The 22,372-nt window shown below is 40.7% G+C and overlaps 2 protein-coding genes across 2 annotated transcripts in view; one reads left to right on the top strand and one right to left on the bottom strand.

Moving 5' to 3' along the window:
- The window catches only part of TRMT9B (tRNA methyltransferase 9B (putative)), a 113,504-nt gene extending 110,195 nt beyond the window's left edge, over window positions 1-3,309 (bottom strand). Inside the window, exon 1 of the mRNA XM_064418080.1 lies at window positions 3,164-3,309. The gene's annotated coding sequence lies outside the window, so the exon portion shown is untranslated. The remainder of the gene's footprint in view (window positions 1-3,163) is intronic.
- A 109-nt stretch (window positions 3,310-3,418) lies between these two features.
- Window positions 3,419-21,757, top strand: LONRF1 (LON peptidase N-terminal domain and ring finger 1). The gene is made up of 12 exons (XM_064418078.1): window positions 3,419-4,086; window positions 10,501-10,619; window positions 12,351-12,473; window positions 13,068-13,214; window positions 13,709-13,946; window positions 14,032-14,122; window positions 14,954-15,068; window positions 15,601-15,722; window positions 17,281-17,439; window positions 17,547-17,709; window positions 18,061-18,210; window positions 20,374-21,757. The coding sequence occupies exons 1-12, from the start codon at window positions 3,489-3,491 to the stop codon at window positions 20,530-20,532; spliced, it is 2,184 nt and encodes a 727-aa protein (XP_064274148.1). The 5' UTR covers window positions 3,419-3,488; the 3' UTR covers window positions 20,533-21,757.
- Window positions 21,758-22,372: the final 615 nt, after the last annotated feature.

Consider the following 22,372-nt stretch of genomic DNA (forward strand, 5'->3'; position numbering starts at 1 on the left):
CTCAATGTCCTTCTTGCAGTGAGGGGCCCAGAACTGGACACAGGATTGAAGGTGTGTCCTCACCAGTGCTGAGCACAGGGGGACAATCACTGTCCTGGTCCTGCTGGCCACACTACTGCTGACAGTCTAGCCCTGTTCAGCTCACCATAACTAACTTTTGAAACCAAGCTGCAAATGCACCTTTGTAGCCACTCATTAACTAAAAAAAATATTCAAAACCAACTTTTTTCCACTACTGCATTGCACAAACAAGGACTAGTGTCTGTTTTACTGCAGCGATGCTGAGGATTTTTCCATTTAAAAATCTCTCTGCCAGAACTACCTCACTAGAGCCCCAAAATTCTACTTAACAGCAATAAAAACCTGAAACACAACAAATCATAGTTGGTTCTGAGCATTATTTCTTAACCAGGGCTGAAAGAACTCAAACATTATCAGCTAAGGTTTTCAAAAGCCATTCAAGAATTTCAAATACGGCTTGATATTTCCTTTGTTTGTTGGTTGTTTTCCCCTAGAAGAAATTATATTTAAGTGTTTCTTGGGAGAACAAATCGTTTTCAGGAATGAAATTATGATTTTCTTAAGTATGACTCTTATTTGCCTAATCTAATCTTTCTCCGATTAATTTTATTTTGCCTTTGCTACACATATCTTTGCAAAAAGTTACAATAGCTGGGCAACTAGCATCTAGCAGGTCCACTGCCTGTCCCCTAATCTGGGTTTCAAAGTCTTGCTTTACTTTGTTTATACTGCTGTTGATTTCTGAAGACCTTGAATCAGAACCATTGTGCTTAATTTACCTAAAGTGGGGTCAAATACGACTTAAACCACTGTTTTACTGTCATCTCATGTCTAATTGGGTTGCACACACTACTCATACAAGGAATTGCTTGGAAAAACATCCAACCAACACCTTAAAAAGCATAAGAAGGGAATTACTTCAACCTCACTGTACTGGAGGCACAGTGCTTTGGAGGTACCCTTCTGAATGAGAACCACCAATTTCCACAACCAGCAGAACAATACTGCTCTACAGCAGGAAGGGAAAGGACAGCCCCTGAAGGCTTTTTAGAATGGCCCACATGAACTGCACAATGGCAAGGCTTTGTTGTTTTAAAATATCATTTATCTGACCCTACAAGGGGAGGGGGGGGAAGGATTTTTGAGTGTGCTATTTTAACGGAGTGGTGGTGGAGCTGTGTGTTATCTAATCTTGAAAATGTCTTTTTTTCCTCTCTTACATAACTATCACATCCTGATGGTAACACAGTAAAAAACTTGAAATTTGACCTTTTTTTTTCTTGTTTAGTTAAATATGCTAAAGGTGGAATAATACACCAAAACCAAAGCTCAAAGAATCAACTGTAGTTCAAAGATATAAGACTGTCAACACTGGGTAATATCACAGTCTAACTGGGCCCAGCATCATTTCCAAAAGGGATAAAAAATAAAATCTAGAGAATAAGGACAAGGTGAATACATAGCTTTCTTGTAAATAGTCTCCCAGATACCAGACATTTCTACAACTGGTGAGAGCAATTAAAAATGTCAGGCTGCCTACCCATCTATTCATCCATCCTACTTCAAATCCCTTGCTTCACTGTTTCAGTTTTGAAGAGAAAGTTTGATAGGAAAAAACCTCAATTCTTCTGCTCCAAGAGACTAATGCTGGTAAAGACATGAGTATTTTGTGCCTGTACACGGGAAATTATGTAAAATAGCTGATTGCATTGATTGCAGTCATGATTGCTTGAATCACTAATGTATGAACTTTTATAGGAATCATTGGAAGTGGAAATGATGGAAACATGTTTTCATTTCTACTGTTTTAAATCGCTCCGTCAGAGGACAGCCTTACTATCCTAATTCTAATCCCACAAGCCCGTGGGGTTTGTCCTGTTTTATTTTTCTTCCATTATTCCATGAGAAATCTAATCTGAAATGCAAAATAAACTACTGTTTAACAGTACTTCTTTCAGAGTTTTAATTTGTCCAAATTGGCCAAGTCAAGCACTTTGTGAGGAGTCAACTCACGCTTGACATGTCCACACCAGAATCCGTAACCCATTAAAACCACTCACACTAATTCAAAGCAATTCACAACTTCCCACCACAACTCAAGTTCACACTACAGATATCTATTTTACTTTGATCCTTAGACTGTAATTTCCTTACTCAATTTTTTAATTAATTAGATCCTTAGACTATAATTTCCTTACTCAATTTTTTAATTAATTACTGTAAGAGACCATCTTTCTTATCGATGTTTAAAATACACCCATGGCTCCCTCATGCTTCAATTACCATAACATTTTTTTTCTTTGACTTTAGGAACTTGAAAGCCACTGTAGAGGCAAAGGATGAAGCTTAGAATAGTTGAGGTCAGACAAAACACCTGGATGTAAATCCAGAAGTGTCTGGTTATTTCCAATCATGCCATCTTTGCCTACAGCTCTCTTAATAACTTTTAGCATCATCTTCCAGCTTGCCATACGTGGAATACAACTGGAGATAAATATAGTTTGCTCCCTTCCTAAGGCCATATTAACTTTCCTGATGTGCAAGCTTTGCTTGGAAGGTTTTAAAGGTACTGCTGTATTTATCTGAAACGTCTGGATTTATGACAGCCTTCTAACGTTAAAAAAAAAAGGCACTACAACAATTATAAATACTTATGCAATAGGCTTCCAGCTTCCATCGGAGGCTGGCATGCACCTGGACAGCCTAAGCGCTTCCCCCTGTGACCGCTTTCGGCGACGCGGCTCAGGCGCTGCCGCCTCGGCTGCCGGCGGGCGGGGAGCGCGGCTCGCTGCCGCCGGGCTGTGGCGGCACGGCGGGCGCGTCCCCCGTCCTGCGAGGCTGGGAGCGCTCGGCGAGAGCGGGGGGGAAACCAGCCCTGAGGACAAAGAGCTTTCCCTTAACCTTGTAACTTTTATCTTATCGTGTTCTCCATTAAAACACTAACAAAGAAGGAAGAGGGGCCAGCCCAAGCGGCCCAAGACGAGCGCGAGTAAGCAGGCGCAGGGAGGGCGGCGGGCACCCACCGGGTGATGCCTCCGGGACCACAGACCCCGTTCCCCGCTGCAGAACCCTCTCCCCGCCCCGGCGGCTCTGTCCCTCTATCCCTGCCTCCCCCGCAGCCCTGCTAACGCCCGACCCTCACCACGGTAGCCGCTCCCAGGAGTCACCCCGCAGGGCTGTCCCTCTTGCCCCGCCAGCCACCCCCGGCCCGGCCGGGGCGCTCCCCCCTCCCCGCGGCCGGGCGGGCTCAGGGGGTTCCGGGGCGCCGCCGCCCCTGGGCACGGGCGTTCCCGGACGGGCCCGCCCCGTCCCCCCACGTGACCCCGCGCCGTTGGCGGCGCGCGCGTGGAGCGGTGTTTTGTAACCTCCCCCCGCCTCCTCCCGCCCCCCGCCCGCGCCGAGCCCGGAGCCCGTCCCGGCGTCCGGAGCGGGAGCGCCACACCCCCTTCGCCGCAGCCGCGCAGCCGATGGCAGCGTCCTCTCCCACCGCCACCGTGGGCTCGGAGCTGCCGCCGGAGCCGGGCGGCAGCGGGGGCCCTGGCGAGGGGGCGGACGAAGAGCGGGAGCTGCTGCTGGCGCGGCTGGTGCCCGCGAGCCGCCTGAAGGAAGCGGTGGGCGCGTCCCTGGCGTCGCTGTGCCTCGGCCCCTTCGGCGGAGCCCAGCGCCTCGGGACCCTCGTGGACTGCCTGGTGCTGAACTACCGCCTGCGGCAGGGCCCGGGCCGGGGCCGGGAGCGCGGGGCCGAGGGGCCGCTGCGCTGCTGCGGCTGCGGGAGGTTCCTGGGCGAGCCGGTGACCGTCCCGTGCGGGCACACCTATTGCCGCCGCTGCCTCCGCAGGGAGCTGCGGGCCCGCTGCCGCCGCTGCCGGGACTGGCTGCTGCCGGCGGGGGGCACCAGCACGGCCGCGGCCCCGCTGCGCACCAGCGTCGTCCTCAACCGGCTGGCGGAGAAGTGGTTCCCGGGCGAGTGCGAGAGGGCGAGGGCCGGGACTCGGCTGGAGGAGCTGCTGGCCCAGGGCCGCTTCCGAGAGGCGCTGGGCGCCGCCAACCAGGCTCTGCGAGCAGGTAAGGCTGAGGGGAGCGCTCCCTTCCTCCGCCCGTGCCGCCCGCCGCAGCCGCGCGGTCTCCGCCGCTGCCGCCCGTGTCCCGGCGGGAGCCGGACGGGCTGGCAGCCCGGGGCGGCAGGCTCGGGGGGCTGGGGGTGTGGTGGAGTGGGTGGACGTGCTCTTTTCCCCGAGTGCGGGGCCGTCAGCGATCGACACGGGCCGGTGAAGAGCGTCCGAAGTTTTCTCGAGTTTGAAGGGATTTGCGGAACCTCTCCATTGGGAGGGCGGAGTGGAGGGGACGTGCGGCTGCCCGGCCCTGGGCTGAGCGCCCAGCCTGGCGGTGGGGTACACCTGCTCCGCTCACTCCAGAGGTGCGGGGGAGCGTCCCGCGTGGGCTCCGTCGTGTCTCCCCCCGCACGCTTCTGCTGGACTTGTTTACAGAGGAGTCCGTGGGCTCCGCTTCGTTTTGTGTTGGGTAATCGCTGTGCGCGGGCAAAGAGAAATTCCGCTGGTGTATTTAACCTTGTTTCCTGAGAGAGAGACCTATTTTCAGTCTTAAGTGTCACCAAGACAATTCCCAGCAGGCCGGGCTGAGTTGCATAAGCAGACAGGCACGGAGGGGGACAGGTTGTGTAATGGCAGTGACATCATAGGTGGGTGTGGTTGGAGTTTTATATAGTGTTGAAGAGGGTCCAAAGAGGGGAGGTAGAGGCACGCTTTTGGGCTGTCCGATAGCCAGTGTCTGGCTGGTACCACGGACTCTTAAGATACGCTCAAATTTTCAAAGTTTACTCTTTGTAGAGAGAGTCACATTTTTGTGATCGATACACCTAGAAGGATCCAGTGAGAGATTCTTTCATTGTTTTAATATGACAATGGATTTTAACACCTGGTGACCTGGGAGGTTCTGTTAAGAATTTTACCAGGATTTTTTTTTCTGTTCAGTAATTTAGAAATTAATAGTTTAAAGTGTATTACGTTTATACAGTTGTCTGCAGTGGAGGAAAAAAACCAAAAGCTTGCATAAGTCTAATCCTTCCAATCTGTTCTGGGGAGATACATTGGGTCTAGTTCCAGAATAAACTGTTCTCAGTGTAGGTGGGATTAAGTTGGAGATCTGTTTTATATGCTTTTCGGCAACCTAATTTTAAGGGGTTCAGTTTTGGCTATCGATTCTACTTCATTTGCCAGGGTCTTTCCAAAGTGTAGGATACAGGATGGATTTTAAATCTTGAAACTGTAAGATGCAGACTTCTTCCTGAAGTGCAGCTTTGACTCATACAGGTCACAAAGAAATCTCAGTAGTTTTCAGGGTAAAACTGAATCCAGTACCAATCACGTATGTAAACAGGGCTCCTGTTTCATGTTTTAAGACTGCTTTGAAAGAATAAAAGAGTAAAATAATTACACAGTTTTTGTTAATGTTTCTTTTATGGATTTAGGAATATTGTTTAGATTTTTTGTGGGGAAAGAATTTAGATTATTCTTTATGTGAATCTAAATTTTCCATTTTGGTTTCGAAATGTTTTTAAAATTTGAGTATGTTACCAGCTATGATGCTTATTCAAAATTTTATTATTCAGTATATGTGCTAGAATTAAGTGCTAGAAGCTCAGTTTAAGGTCCATTGTGCAGTTATTTCCTATGTCTCCAATCCTGAGAATTATCAATATTCTGGAAAAGATACTGAAGAACTTTGGGAGTCAGAGTGCAGATGTACATTAAATGTGAATTTAGAACTGCAGATTCACAACTACAAATTGAAGATGATTCCAGGCCAGTAGATTAATAGCTGCTGGTATACTTACCATCTTCCTTCAGACCATGAATTTTGAGGACACTTAGAGATGGAAAAGATGTAGCAGAGGAAATGTGATAATGTTTAAAATCATTCATGTTCCATTTCAGCATTTCCTTACTGCTGCTTCGTCTCTTTCTTTTTAATGCACATAGTTAGAGTTGTGATAAACATAAATCTGATATCCTATATAAGGCATTGATGCTAAACCTCTACTCAGATGGCATCTTTTCATAACATTCTTCTGTTTCTGAAACATCTGAAAGAGTCATATTTGCCATTGTGCAAAAGTGACTTAAAAAAACCATAAGGAATGTTAACATTCATATAGTTAGGATATTCCTTGCAGGAGTTGAAATGAAATAGCTTAGTTAAAGGAGATCTCTTGAACTAAAATACAAGTGCAGCTTGCCTTTGATCAAGAGTCCTGAAACACACCACTAATGGGTTGAAATTGGTCTGACTCTCACTCTTCCTTCTGGAATGGACATCAGGAGATCTGTTGAGCAATCAGTCTCCTGTTTAAGCAGAACAAATAGTGTGATCAGAGCAATTTGCTTAAGGTTTTGTACAGCTGGATCATGAAAATCTACAGGCTGACAATTCCACAGCCTCTCTGGGTGACCTGCTCAAAGGTTAATTATCCTCATAGTGAAAAATCTTTTCCTTATTTCAATTCTTAACTGCCATTGTTTTGGTTTATAACCATTGTCTCTTTGATTTTTTCACTGCATACTTCAGTAGAGTCTTCCAGGTAACTCACTTCTGGATTTTGAAAAGCTGTTGTGCTCTCCCAATGCTTTCAGGAATTACTCTCTGCTAAATAAGCCCAGTTCTTTTGGATCTTTCTTAAGGGTTGTGTGTTCCAGCTCTGATTATTAGGGTGGCCCTGTAGTACTGTGTTAATAAATACTGTGTCCTAAAGTAGTGGTTTTGATGTGCATGTCTTTTATTTTGAAGAATTTGGCATATTAAGAACCCTATAGAAAGCATGTAAAATCAGATCAAAGGTGGTCCGTTTATTGGCATGTTTATACTTAGAGTAAGAGCAGATGCTTTGGAAGTTATGTCAAACTCAAGAATGCATATAGAATGTGTTCTTGTGTGTGTACACCTTTGTACACGTTCCTATTAATGTAATAATAACGACTGATACATACAGCTCTATGCTGCAAATACTTGGTGTATTTTTTTGTTAAAATCATTTGTCTTTGGGATGCCAGAAGTGAGTGATTTATGTATTTGCAATATATTTGGTCACTAAAATTGAACATTCAAGAAATAGTTATGTTTCTGCTATCTTTGAGCCAAAGATTCATAATTAGCTTGCATTCTCTCTTTAGCTGAAAAACATTAAAATGTATGCTGAAACATTGCACAATTGTTTTTTTCATGGTAACAAAGCCTAGCAATTAAATTGTGGTTTAAAAATTTGATCTGTAAATTTAGATAAAAACAGAGAATTGTTTAGGTTGGAAAAAACCTCTCAGATTATTAAGTCCAACCTCTAGTGCAGCCCTGCTGAGTCTATCACTAGACCATGTCCCTAATCTTTTAAGTCCCACCAGGGATGGTGTCTCCACCACTGCTGTGGGCAGTCTGTTCCCATGCTTGACAACCCTTTCAGTGAAAAAATATTCCCTGATATCCATACCAAATCTCCCTTCACACCATTTCCTCTCATTGTGTTGCATTTTACCTGGGAGAAGAGACAGCCAACCCCCCCAAAACTGTCTACAGCCTCCTTTCAGGTAGTTGTGAAGAGTGATAAGGTCCCACCTGAGACTTCTTTTCTCCAGGCTAAACTCAACCTTTTTACATCAGCTTGCGCTCCAGACCCTTTACCAGCTCTGTTGCCCTTCCCTGGACTTGGTCCAGCACCTCAATGTCCTTCTTGTAGCAAGGGGCCCGGAACTGGCACAGGATTGAAGGTGTGTCCTCACCAGTGCTGATACAAGGGGACAATCACTGTCCTGGTCCTGCTGGCCACACTAACCCTTATACAGGCCAGGCTGTCTGTGGCTTTTTTGCCACCTGGGTACACACTGGCTTGTATTCAGCTGCTGTCAAACAGCATTCCTGAAGAATCGTGTTTCCTGGGCTGTTGGGGTCCACTCTGGCTAGCTGCAGACCCTTGCCCACATGATACTTCATAGACAAAGGTAAAAGATTGAGAAGCACTCTCCTCCACGTGGGAAACGTTGTCCTTTATTCCAAGACACACCTCATGGGACAAACCCGTGGGAGAAAAGAGGGCATTCTCTGGCAGCAGGGAGCTTTTATACCCCCTGGATGGGGACAAAGGGAGAGCTCCACAGCCAGTGGGACACCAGTGAGGAGTGGTGAGAGGAGGGGTAACCCAGGGGAGAGGGATAGGTGAGGGAAAGACCATGTGATGGGAGAAAGGGGTAACAAACCACATGATATAACATAAGCTATTCAGTGCAATATAAAACTATTCTGTGCAAATTCCCAATCACCCAGTGCAAGAGAACAACTAAACTGGTGCACCACAACACATTCCCAGGTCTTTTGCCACTGAGCAGCTCTTCAGCCACTTTTAGCCCAGCCTGTGGCACTGCCAGGGGTTGTTGTGACCAAAGTGCAGGACCCTGCACTTGGCCTTGCTGAACCTCATACCAATAGCCTTGGCCCATTGATTGAGTCTGTCCAGATCCCCCTGCAGAGGCTTTCTGCCCTCCAGCAGGTCAACACTCCCTCCCACCCATCTTGTGTCATTTGTGAGCTTCGGTTCACTTGATCCCCTTGTCTAGATGAAGATACTTAAAGGACTGGCCCCAATTCTACGCCTTGAGGAACGCTACTAGTAATCATCTTGTGAATATTCAGACCCAGTTTGTCATATTTATTGATCATTCAATGACTGTTTGTATGTTCATCAGTAGAGTTGGGATCTCGGCTAAACTTTGTTTTGTACTAGTTCAGTTGGAATCATGCTTTTCTCTTGGGGAAAAAAAAAAGTGGGTAAAATGCCCACCTACTGCAGACTTGAACTCACATTTTAATTTTTGAACTAGCCCTCATTTTCCCCCTAGGAAAAAAGGCTCGGAGTTCCTCAGGTCATGTTCTGCACTTGAAAGTGTGAAATAGATGAGTTTCCTCTGATTCTGTGCAAATAGGCAGCTTATCAGAGAACAAAGACCTGCACTTACTGCTGCCTCTGAACAAAGGAGTTTGATTTGCTGCTAGCTCTGTTGGACACCAAAGAGTCAAATACAACACAAAAAACTATCTAAAGAGTTTAATCTGGTCTCTCACCTTGCTAGGCTATAGCAGTCACAAAACACAGCCACAGGAAACCAGGCTTCAGAATTGTTCTGCTTGCAGAATTAGTGTTTTACTCACACAAAGAGAGTTTCCCAGACTTCAGTTAAAACAACCATTTTATTATGTGGAATGAGAAAATGAAACAAACCAGCTTTGGCAATATTTATGTTTGAGGGGGAACCATCAGCTCAAAAGAAACACAGATAAGGAAGACACTCTAGTTTCAGCTAAATGCATTCTTCTCTGATTTTCTTAACCCTTTCTTTTACTAAATACAAAGCAGTGTGTTGCAATCTATGGGAACATTGGCCAGTATACCTTCTAACTGTAGAACAGGATAATGTTGGAAATTTGGGAGAAGTGATACTGGACATCTAGAATAAACTAAGAATATTAAATTGAAATGATAGCCTCCAAGAAAGCCTTTTTTGAAACAAAGAACAATTTTAGTATTGTTTACAGTAGACCAGCCTTTGCCTAGTTTATCTCTTTGAATGAAAACCAGGTGTATTTTAAAAAACAATTAAGATCAAAACAGCATTCTGGCATTTTTTCCAAGCAGCAACTGCAATTAGTTGTTACAAAACCATAATTTTAGTGGCAAGGAGATGGGTGTCCTCCCCATTTAGAGGTTGCTGTACTGAAAGTGCAAAATGCTATTTGTTGGATATGGGAAACTTGTCCTTACTTGACACATTCTGCTTTTTTCCCTGCTCTAGAAGTTCCACTACTACAGCTCCTTACAACAGGGCTGCCAGCTGGTGCTAAAGGCTTTCTGGAACTGGCTATCTGTTTTTATCACATAGTGATAAGGCCTGGTTCTGGTGCCTCCCAGATGGATGCCACTGTGCAAGTGGCATCTCCAGCCACAGTCAGAAGGGCTCAGGCACTACAAAAACATATTGCAGTCTGCAGGAAAACTTGGGTATTTGAAAGCAAACTTTGTAATACTTAGGCTTATAATACAAGTGTGGTGAATTCCCAGGTTTCTGTGGTTTTGATTGGATATACTGTAAAGATAAAGTTTACTTAGTCCTCAACTTTTGTTGTCCCAGCAGTACTGAGCAGTGTTTTATGAGCCTCTGTGTTCAATATTTGAAAATAAATTTTCTTGATGCTGCAAGTTACATCAGGATCCAAAATGTCTTCCTTAGCTTACAAGACATGAACTGGGAATCACTACCTCTTTTGTTTGCCAAACACTAGGGAGTGAGGGAGAAGGTACTCTACTAATTTTGGAAGTATTGTACAAAAACTGTAATTATGACATATCACTATGAAAGCAAATTTAATTGAAATTTGCAAAATTCTGATTTTTAAAAGATTTTACCTAATTTCTGTCTCCAGATTCCAGTGACTTGATGCTAAGAATTTACAGAGCTGAATCATATGTTGGCCTCCAAGAATATAAAGCAGCCATAGAAGATCTAAATTTTGTTATTTCCAAAATGCCAAATTGGCCAGAGGTAAGTTGGTATAAACTCATCATTTTTCAATATTGTGCTTGTAAAATTAATAACTTCCAAATGATAATTGCATCCATTTAAAAACCTAAGACAGCTACTTTAAATGTTGTCTCTTAAGACATGCAAAATGCTAAAAGTCATCTTTAAAATAGTTAACTTCTATGAGACAGGCTCCTGATGAGTATGGCAGGTTAGGGCTGGTTGAGAAATACACTGAGAGTTGGAAGAGTTCATGGTGATGTAACCTGTAACAGCTGGGGTTTGGGGCTTGTTTTGTTTAGTTGTTAATTTTTGTTAACTGAGAGACACGTTGCTGATTTAGCTTGAAAAGTTTATCTTTAAAAAGCCTAAATAAACTCAGTGGGAACTGAGCTTTGCAAGTAATATGGACAGCTGGGGAGTCTGTGGTCTTCAGAATGCATGTTGCTGTACTGTCTAAACTCTGAACTCAGCAGGAGCAGCAAGATCTTGCCACACAAGGGGAGATAACTGCAGTTGTCTTGGTTTCTCCTGTGTTCAGCAGTTCTGTGGCTACTGCAAATTCATAAAGCCTCCTGCTTTTCACCTCTCAGTGTTGACAGTACTGTCTACTTTTTTCTGTATGTTTGGAAAGAAGCATCACTTCACTTAAGTGAGCTTGGTTTGGTGGATGGATTCCTGTAACAATCCTTACCTCTGTAGGAAAATAAACGATCTCTAAGAGGATTAGCAAACTTCCTTTCTTCAGAATTCATCTTAAAGGAAGCTGCCCAAATCCATCAAAGAGGATGTGTGTCCTCATCTGGCAGTCTTGTTGAACAGATGTTGCTGTTCATACTGGCAGTCACTCTGTAGAAACTTTATTCAGGGTTTTGTAGAGTAATTTTTCGTTGTTTTGTTTTGTTGGGGGTTTGTTTGTTTGGTTTGGTTTGTTTATTTCTTAAGTTTAGTTTCTGGCTCATTATCCAAATTCCTATATGCAAAGAGATTATTTTAACTTTTTTTTTTGATACCTGTTGGTTGTATCTAACTTTTTCTATTACTGTCAGTGCAACTTTTAAGAGTTAAGTTCTTAGTTCCAATGTCATCTACTTTTGAGTATGCTCAGCAAAATCCAGGAGTCTTTCCTCCCTCTTTTTTTTTTCTTTCAAGGAAAACAATACACCGATTTTTTTTCCTACCTGGTGTCCAGTGTTCAAGCATAAAATTTAGTTGGAAGAAGCAATTAATTCTGAGTGTGCATTGTTTGTTTTAAGGATATAGGTTGAGATGTATGTAAGGGGTGAACAGTTATGTGGATTGTTTTATTTGTATTCACCGTTCTGAAGGCTGGAACCATAAGGCTTTTAATGAAAGAGAGGGCGAAAAAATACCCTGTAAGCTATTGTGTGAGGTTATGTAATAATTTGCATTTGCTGTTCCTCTTCTTCCTCTCCAAAGGCTCACAGAAGAGGGAAATTTAGAGCTATGAATTCAGCACTAGTGAGGTTTTTAACCCTTTATATAAGACAAAACAAGTTAACTGGAAGAAGACTCACACCAGCCTATCCCATGACTCTTTTCAAACACTGTAATGGATGTGAGTTTGACAAGGGTTATGGATCACACACACTGTGCACAGTTCAAATTTGTTAAAGCTGCATTCTTTCTATCATGGCGGGTTCTAATTCTAACACTGTTGCAATGCCTGTAAGATCAATACTGCAGTTCTCCCTATTCTCTACAAATGTCTTAGTGGTGTCTGTTTCTCAGGTCTACTTTCAGAAAGGAAAAGTTCTGCAAGACTCTGGCTTTGTAGGAGATGCCTTACAACTGTTTCTACAGTGTTTAGCCCTTGATGAGGACTTTCTTCCAGCCAAGCTAGAAGTAGAAAAGGTAATTTTATTCATGATACTGGATTCCCACCTCTGACTAGTCTCCTTTATGAAACTCCCATTATGATAGTCGTTGGCCATCTAAAATCTTCATTACATACAGAACACATTGAGGTGGCAGATTACTTTTAAGATATTTCTTAAATCCTACTATGTAGAAGGGTTAGTCCCGATGTACACATTTTACATACATCTTGAAAAGTACATGTGCATTTGAAGTTACTAAGTGAATATGTAGAAAACTGGAAAGCGGGCAACAAGTGAAATTTTCCAAATTGAAACCCTCTGTGTCCAGAGCACAACAGATTTTTTTCCTGTGATAATAAAAATTTACATTGAAAAGCTGCATAATACTGAATTGGTAACATCTAACTCTGTTTGACTTGTAGTAGAAAAGATTTCTAGATAAATTTGGTTTTAAGCAGTGTAGGTATGTAGGTTTCAACTCTGCCTTCACAGTTACTGCTTGAGAAAAGATCTGTTAATGAGAATAACTTCATGTAGATTACCTTCTTTAGTTTTTGATATGTAAATTATAACAAAGGTATGTCTGGATTCTTTTTCATTATTATTAACATTGACCTGTTTTTCCTAGATATTATGTGATGTTTTGTCACCAGAGAAGTTAGGTGAAAGTCTGAAGGAATCTGCTTGGAATTCACCTCATATTAGAAATAAACCTTTTATACTTGGTTCTGAGGTGGCTGCATCTTACTGCAACTTACAGCTTTGTCCTCCACAGGTAATAAAAACTCTACAGTAACTTCTGTCTTTGACTAATGTGTATACATCAGATGTACTGATACCCTGATTTGTCACACTTTCCAGCATGAATACTGATTTTATGTAATTGGCTAAATTGAAGGAAAAGAAGCATGGTTTGGGAGTAATTTATTTTCATTTGTAGTGTTAAAACTCCACATTCTACTTCACTAGAATGAGTAATAAATACAGTATGAGAAGTTTGGTATTAGGGACGACAAAAAAAAAAATACAATTTTTCTATTTTTTTAAGCAGATGAAATACAATTTTTGTTTTGTTTGAAGTGGGTGAAGATTTCTGAATTGTTAATGCTAAGCAAATTTGAGTACTGTGTTGACTTAGAAATTTTTTGTAGTTAACTGATAGGTCCCACTAACTGTATCAGTTTGGCTTACATATCTTTGCAGTCATGTCTCACATACTTAGATTTGTGTTAGTCTTAGAATACAGTTTGGTTCATCTTATTGTTACAGAGTTTAGGAGGATCAGATGTCCTGGAGCCTGTGAGTGGAGGCTTAAATCGTGCACAGTCTGCCCATGCTCTTAACTCAACAAAAGACCTTGCCAAGGAAGATGGCTTAAAGAGAGTGTCTTCTGAACCCCTTCTCTCTGGCCAAGGAAAAGGTGCTTTGTTAAAAAGAAAGCTTTCCTTTTCAGAACAGGATACAGTAGTATGTGAAGATGGAAGAAACAAACACAAAAAGCAAGGAGGTAAATAGTCCCTTACTGTGAAATTTAAAGTATTTTCTGCCTTGTACCTTTGTTTGAAGAAGTATCTTGTCTTGTTTTTCCATAGAAAGTACAAAAAGGGACATGACAATGGCTTTTGGAACAATCCCAGGGGATTTGATTGATGTATCAGATTTTGAGTGCTCTCTATGTATGAGGTAGGATTTTCTCCTTGATTCAATATTAGTTACAGATGCTTGGCTGCATATCTGTTACATGTACAAACCGAGGTACTTGTAAGATGTTATGAGTTCTGATATCAGTCAATAATTTGCAGCTTTTCACTATCCCTGCACTTAAATGTGTATTTAAATGTCACTACAATGCTATATACTGTAGGACTATTTTAATCAAACTGCCCTTTTAGTTAAACTTGGCAGTGTTAACTGGTCACCATCAAAGGACAGGATCTTTGGTGGTTAAATGTTAGGGGTTCTTCAGTCAATAAAACTTATTTTGGGAAGGTTAGTGTTTAGAAGCATAGCCTTGTATTGTGAACCTTGTATTTGTCTGGGAGACATAGATGCTTCAGAATGTTAGTCTACTTAAATGTAGTTGGTGTTTTATTTGAAAACTCTTACTGAATAATTATGATTTGCAGAATAAATACCATAAAACTTACAGTGTGTACTAAACTATTCATGGTTATGTTACTCATATGTAATACTGCTATTAAAACAACCCAGTTTCTCAAAGAATCATGTAATTTTGTGTATTCTGGACATCTATGTAGGGAGACCAGTCTTTGTATATTGGGCTAAATATTTAGTTACTTAAGAGTTTTAGAATCTGTCCAACTTCATCAGAAGACAAAACTGAGTGTTACAGTAAATGGAAACTGCAGTAGAGAGGAAAAGGTACAATAAGGAGACTTGAGACTAACTGTTTCTTCACTTTGTTATAGTATAACTAATCTTAAAAATTCAAGAGATTAATCACTTACATTTTTAGAAAAACACACATATCTAATTTCTGTAATTTTGTTTCAGGCTATTCTTTGAGCCAGTAACAACCCCTTGTGGACATACTTTTTGCAAAGGTTGTTTGGAACGGTGTTTAGATCATGCTCCGCAGTGTCCACTCTGTAAGGAGAGCTTGAAAGAGGTATTGTTTCTCAGTAAAGCTCACAAATACAAATACTGTATAATTTTAAAGGCTGTTTAACTTGAGCCCAACAACCTGGATTTGCTTGGGCTATGGGTTACTATTAGAATGGAAAAAGGTCTCAGGGTCTTAGAGGTTTTACGTTTCTATGACCATTTACTTCAGTGGTGTAATTCAATCCTACATATTTGTAAACTTTGGTATCTATTCAGTTGAACTTCTCTGTGATTTCTATGCACTTTTTAAATTGGTATTGCTATATATCCTGGGAAATCAGTTCTGTCTCTGGTAAGCATAGAGATACAAACTGAGTTAGGCATTCAAATTGTCAGACGCTAAGAACTTACACAGAGAATGTAATTTTCAAATACTAGAGTATAATTAGGGTTTAATTAATGAAGTGTAAAAACTTCAGAGTGTAAGTTTCATTAGTTTTGTCACATCTCATAGATTATATTTTTATTTTAAAAAGCTGCATTTTCTCAGTCCTTTTGTTAAGATACATGAAAAGATTTTTTTAAATTGTTTACAGTACCTTGCAAGCAGAAAATACAGTATTACAGAACTGCTGGAAGAATTAATAATGAAATACTTGTCTGATGAATTATTTGAGAGAAAAAGAATTCATGCTGAAGAAACTGCAGAACACTCCAAGTAAGCTTCTTGTCTTGAAAAACTTGAGAAATTAGTATGGAAATAATTTTTTTAAATGTTTTATTATTTTTATAGTCATTAATTGTGGTATATGATGGGTGCAAGGAGTATGAAGTTTGTCCAGGTCCCTCTGGATATCATTCCATCCTTCAGTTGTCAACCACAGCACTCAGCTTGGGGTCATCAGCAGATTTGCTGAGGGTGCAGTGGATTCCTCTGTCTGTGTCATTAGTGAAGACATTAAACAGTGCTGGTCCCAGTGTGGACCCCTGAGGGACACTGCTGGTCACTGGGACTCTGGCCCATGGACCTCTACCCTTTGGGTGCAACCATCCAACCCTATATTATCCATTTGACAGCCCACCCATCAAATTCATCTCTCTCCAGTTTGGAGGGGACACTGAGGGGGGAGCTCTTTACAGAATTCCAGATAAAATGACATCTGTAGCCCTTCCCTTGTAACTCCATCATAGAAGGTCACTAGGTTGGTCAGGCCAGGTTGAATGAGGCTCTGAGTAACCTGATCTAATGGAAGATGTGCCTGCCCATGGCAGAGAGGTTGGAACTAGATGATCTTTTTCTAGTTTCTTCCAACCTAGGCTGTTCTATGATTCCATGAAACATGTTTCCCCTTCCATTCCTCTTTCTGCGTGTGCCATCAGGGAGCTTTGGTCTTAGCTTTGCTGCTGTTAATGAAATTGTCTTCAATCGATTGCAGAGTCTCAAAGACTTTAATTTCTTGAAAAGCAGTTCATGATAGACATTTATCTTACACAGATAGACATAATAAAAAAATGTTGTGATTTTTTGCGAACATGTTTATCTCACAGAGAGTTGTTCAAATACACGGAGCATCATATATTGTAGATGTGAATGTTGGAAAACTGTTTAACACTACAGCTCATGCAACTTCTTTAACAGAATCCATCCAGTAGAATTACGTTTTATAGTCTGAAAGGTATTAAAATTAAATACCCAGTAATGTTTTCATGATAACTTGATTGTATCTACTATCAGCTATGCATACTTGATAAAATAGGATTAAAAAATACTGTGGTTTTCAGTTATGCTTGCTGAGGCATATTGCAAGGTGCAAATTATACACTGCATTGCATCTTGTGATCTGCAGTCCCTCCTTGAAAATAAACTAAATGGTGACCTAGCTACTATGTAGTTACTAGTACATCTTTTTACTTACAGGAAAATTGTGTCTCTGAGGGCTGAATTGCTTTTATAGCTCAAACTAAAGCAAAAATTAAAAAGTAGCTGACACCCCCACCCCAAAACAGAGCCCTTCATTCTCTGACTAGGTACTCACTACCTAGGTAACAGCGAGTCTTACTGTCCAGTGTGTATGCAAATAATTACATAGGTATTCAGACGCTGTTACTGATGTGTGATTTTATCATTCATGAAAGTTTCTACAACATATTTTGACTTTGAAAAGAGTGCTTTATGACCTCAAACATAGCAGACATACTGAAAAAAATGTATTGTCTTGGCATAGCTCAATGTTCGGATTTTTAAGGCATATATTTCTTTTTATGTTCTCTTAAAGTTTGACCAAGAATGTTCCAATGTTCGTTTGCACTATGGCATATCCTACTGTGCCTTGTCCTCTACATGTATTTGAGCCAAGATACCGACTCATGATTCGCAGGAGTATGGAAACTGGAACGAAACAGTTTGGGATGTGCATAAGTGATTCTCAGAATGGGTAGGTTTATGTCCTAATTCTAAGCTTCCATCTCTTTTGCCATTTTAATTACAAAAAACGTCTTTTCAGAAGTGTGTAATTGCATTACTGACAAGGTCTCTTTTTAGTTTTGCAGATTATGGTTGCATGCTGCAGATTAGGAACGTTCATTTTCTGCCTGATGGACGGTCTGTTGTTGATACAATTGGCGGAAAGAGATTTAGAGTTTTACGGAGAGGGATGAAAGATGGTTACTGCACTGCAGACATTGAATATTTGGAAGATGTTAAGGTATCCAGAATGATGTCTAAATACTTACTGTTATTAATAGATTAAGATTTTTGCTTGATTTGTTCTTGAAAGCTCTCTTTCAAATATTTAGATCCCTAGAAACTAGCTTCATTTTTTTATTACTATAAAAGAAATAAGATAACCATAATTTTTGTTTCAATAATAGTTTAAAGCTGTAACTTTAAAAATATCACAATACTTCTTTACCATTCAGTCAATAGCAGTCAAGGTTACAAAGAACACCAGAAATGTATCTAGACAGATTTGAAATTGAGGGTTTTTTGATTTTAGCTTAAACCCCTTAATTGTTTCTTTATCACTAATCATATTTTCATAACTTTCCTCCTGCAGGTTGCTGATGAAGAACTAAAGAAATTGAGAGAGCTTCATAATTTCGTTTACAATCAGGCCTGCAGTTGGTTCCAAAACTTGAGAAACAAGTTTCGCACTCAAATTCTTCAGCACTTCGGACCAATGCCTGACAGGGAGGAAAATATACAGGTGAGACATCATTTAATATTCATCATTAGATGCTTATTTCTAAAAATAAAAGCCCTATAACCAACTGCTAAGTATTAAAAAAAAAAACAAACTCCCACTTTTTTTCTCAAGCTTCAAAGACAATAAGGCTTAGACCTTGTTTTTCTTAAAATGAGCAATAAAAAGCAATTCTGTCACTGGTCAGCAGTTTCTCCAGGAAAGGATGATATGCTGATGTGGAAATAAAACCAGTAAACTGAAAACTTTAAGTTCTGGTACCATTTAAACTTTTAGTTTGTGTAAAGCTGTTAGAATTCAAAGTAAAAAAGCTCTCTATTTTCTCCCTGTGAAAGTAAAGAAACTGAATCTGCCATGTGCAGGCAGTTAACTTTGTTAAAGAGACAATCACAAATTACACTTTCCTCCTTTCTGGGCTAGTGCTGCAGCAGCTGGCGTTTGACACGTTTCTTAAGAAACTAGCTGCAGCAATCTATCTTGATTGTTATTATAAACAATTAATGAATGTGAGATTCAGAGGGAGTGGAGGCTGTAGAAAAGTAACATTTAAAAATAAGTACGATTTGCTTTTCAGAGCAGAGAGTTTTATGTGAATTGGGATCTTGGGGGAGCTTGTCCCTCACCCGTCTGCTGCATACTACTATGAAACTGTATTTACCTGTTGTGGTTAGGGGACAAAGAGAGACAACACCACGTGGAAGTTGGTGGCTAATTATTTATAACTTACAACTTGAATGTGACAAACCAACTTAAAAACTATCAGAGGTAGCATTTCCTTTTGGTAGTAATGTCCTTAAAGTGTCCGACTCTTGAGGTCCCGGTGAAGTCACAAGTGAGTTGTCATTCCAGAGGTTTTAGGTTTTTATCCAGCTGGTGCAGAGGGTTGTTCTGGTTGCTGTTCTGTGGGGTCTGCTGTGGGGCCATCAGGGAGGTGCTGTTGGTTGCAGTCCCGAGCAGAGTGCAGAGCAGGTCACACACACTGAGCAGGTCACACACACTGAGCAGGTCACACACACTGAGCAGGTACCCATCCAGTTCTGGCATCTGTGGAAGTACTTGTCACTTGGAGGCACGGGTGCACAAGGTTTTAAGGGCTTTCTCCTTTGTTAGTAATGAGGTCCCATACCAACACCTTAGGTTTAGGTAACTTGGACATCATTAAAGGACTGTAGTGATAAGAAATTATTTCACATGACAGGGTTTTGGGAGTTTTGCAATACTGTTAGATGGTTTAAAGTGTACAGAGCTTTGGCCACCCTATTCTATGGGGTCTCACCACATTAACCTGTGTGGGGGGCACTGTAGATGCTGTAGAGGCCAGTGCATGATGTCAGAAGGGATTTCTAGAACAATTTAATAAAAATAGATTTAAAACAGCATACTAGGAAAGAGGAATATGTGTGCAAAACCTGAATAATTAGCAGGGTAGCAATACTATGGATATGTACCTGAGATTTATAGTAGGACAAAAATGTGTCAGTTGTGTGGTAGTGGCTGCAGGTGAGGAAATGTTATCCTGGAGTGTACCACTACCAGTAACAATTTTGCAAATCATATGAGGTGCTTAATATTCTCTGCAGTGGTAGGACCTCTACTTAGTATTAAGTCCAGTTCAAGGCCTGACATCTAATGGTTGTTGTTGGTAATTAAAGTACAGGAAAAAGTTACAGAGTTTTAACTGCTTAGAAGAAACCAAATAAGTAGTCCTGCTCTGTCTAGAAGGTAATAAGAAATGGAGTGGAATGGGAAGGTGACAGAGAAGTCTGTCAAATAAAGGTAATTATAATGAAAACATTAGGCTTCAAGAATATTCCATCCTTAAGAACAGCAAGGCAAGTATTAGATTTAATTTTTTTAGAGCGGTTTGTCATTGCCTGGCTGTCCTGTACTTAGCCATCTTTTCCCAAGGAATCTGTGAGCTTCCTCTGTTGTCTTAAAAATAATTGTTTCATAAAGCTTAGTTTAAGTGTACTTTGCTTGTAACTTTGCTCAGTTAAAGAGAAGAGATCCTTTCAGCACTCTTCTGATCTCATAGATCTGGAATTCTCTAGTTAGTATCCAACTTTAAAGTAGTCTTGGTCATTGATGACTTTGTCTTTTGATATCTTCATGGTAGTCAAGTATGCGACATTGGTTATTGGTAACCAGCTTATGTTTTATTTCTAGGCAATGCCCAATGGTCCTGCTTGGTGTTGGTGGCTTCTAGCTGTTCTCCCAGTAGACCCCAGATACCAGCTCTCAGTTCTCTCCATGATGTCTTTAAAAGACCGACTGATAAAAATCCAACATATACTCACCTATTTTTCTAGAGACCAGTCCAAGTGACTAACCGCCTGGGTCTTCCTGAAAAGTTACTCTGTTCTGGTTGTAGTAGCAGCTGGAATTTTTGCTGCCTTTGCACATCTAGCACTGGTTTGAGAAGTGTAATGGAACTGTTTTTTCTCTCCACCCTCCTGGCTTCCTGAACCCCTGGTTCATTGGATGCACACTTTCTTCAACTATGAGAGAAGACCACTGACTATTGCACAAAGTCAATCCAGCTAGATACATTTTTCACATTATCTACATTAAAATTTGCACTATGTAGAAAATAACCTTTTTGAGACTTGATTATTTTAGGAATTGACTTTTCTAAGCTGTGGAAGTGCAGGACTTAAGGCTGACAGTCCAAGTTTACAACATTGAGGAGGTAATAAAAGTTTTGCAAATGTTTGCCTCAAACAACTATTTTTTTGCTGTTTGCACAAATATTTGAAATATAGTATTGAATGTCACAGTTGGATATTACTACTCTTGTTAACTAACTTGACCATGAATATGGCACAGATTTTTTTAAGTTATCTTGTAAATGTATGCATCACAAAACAGGTGACATGAACTGTATGCTGAACTGAGAGCCAACTTTAAGGAACAAATGCAGAAAAAAAAGGTACTTCTGTCTAAAAATACTTAAACTGTGAATATGGTTTACATACCTAGGCCTGTATATTTTAAAGAGGAAACTGAAATCTAAATGCTAGTACCAGTTACATTTTTACTGGGCTTTTCAGGCTGTTCTTCCAGAGCACACACTTAGTTTGTAGAGCTTAGAAGAAGAAATGTTAAGTGTGCGCGTGCGTGTGTCTATCGGGGATTGTGCATCCAGGATTCAAAAGCTTAAAGTTTTATTTGAACTTTTTAAGTTGGTGCAAATGTGAGTTCTATGCCTTATTCATATAAATAGTAGAGCACACTGCAGTGGCAAGGTTAGCATCATGCTGCCAATAGGTACTTTTTGTAATTAAAGGTTTGCATATTTGTGAATATGTCTGATACTGGCTTTCTTGTATGTAAATCATTTGTAAAATATTTCTTAAATCTTGCTTTTGCTAATATATTTAATTTTCAATAAAAGCTAAAAATTTTTAATATTTTTAACTTTGTCAGAAACTTAAAATCACTTTCCTTTTCCATATGCTTCTATTCTGGGATCTTAAGTAAATCCAGAAGCTGCTGTTTAACCTATGTTAGGGTTGTGAGCACTTCATGACATAAACTGGTATGTTCATAACCTGTCTCAGACTGATTATTGGTCAGACAAGTTTTTCCTCGCGTTGTGCTTTTATTTCTACTTTATTTAAATCAGGTATGAAGTTTGCATTTTGCAAAACTTAAAAGTTGTAGGAAACTGTCCTTGCAAAGCAGTGAGGTATTTCATCAGTTTGCTAGTCAGATACTCTAGCCTTGTTCTCTTCTGGAGTTCAAGGCTGGAGATATTACAGGCAGTCTGAAATCTGCTGGGTCATCTTCCAATATCAGTTTCTATTGAGGATAAATTTCCCCTTTAGGGTATGACTAAAGTCCTGGGTGAATATTTGGAAAGCTTTATTTGCATAATAAAAAAAAAGGAATCCACTGTTTTTTCCATTTCTGTATGCTATACCCTTGGAAATGTAATCTTTGTGTCAACACGATCTTCTTAAGAATGCAGGTGGCAGGATTTTTTTTTTCCTTGGCAGTGAAAAGTCCCTGCAGCGAGGCTTGAAATACCCAAATAAACTACAGGTAATTTTTTTTTTTCAATTCTTGCCAAGAGCTTGAGTTTGAAATTGAAATAGTCTGCCGAAAGATGTGGCTTTTAAATGTCTCTATAAGCTCCCATGACTTCTTAATATAGTAAAAATTC

This window comes from Passer domesticus, chromosome 4, assembly GCF_036417665.1.
Source record: "Passer domesticus isolate bPasDom1 chromosome 4, bPasDom1.hap1, whole genome shotgun sequence".
Taxonomy (NCBI): Eukaryota; Metazoa; Chordata; class Aves; order Passeriformes; family Passeridae; genus Passer; species Passer domesticus.

Excerpts from the sequence above, each read along its gene's own strand:
- LONRF1 (XM_064418078.1), top strand. The coding sequence starts at position 3,489 with ATGGCAGCGTCCTCTCCCACCGCCACCGTGGGCTCGGAGCTGCCGCCG. Across the intron at positions 13,215-13,708 it reads TACAGCTTTGTCCTCCACAG|AGTTTAGGAGGATCAGATGT; the intron begins GTAATAAAAACT and ends TTATTGTTACAG. Across the intron at positions 13,947-14,031 it reads CAAACACAAAAAGCAAGGAG|AAAGTACAAAAAGGGACATG; the intron begins GTAAATAGTCCC and ends GTTTTTCCATAG.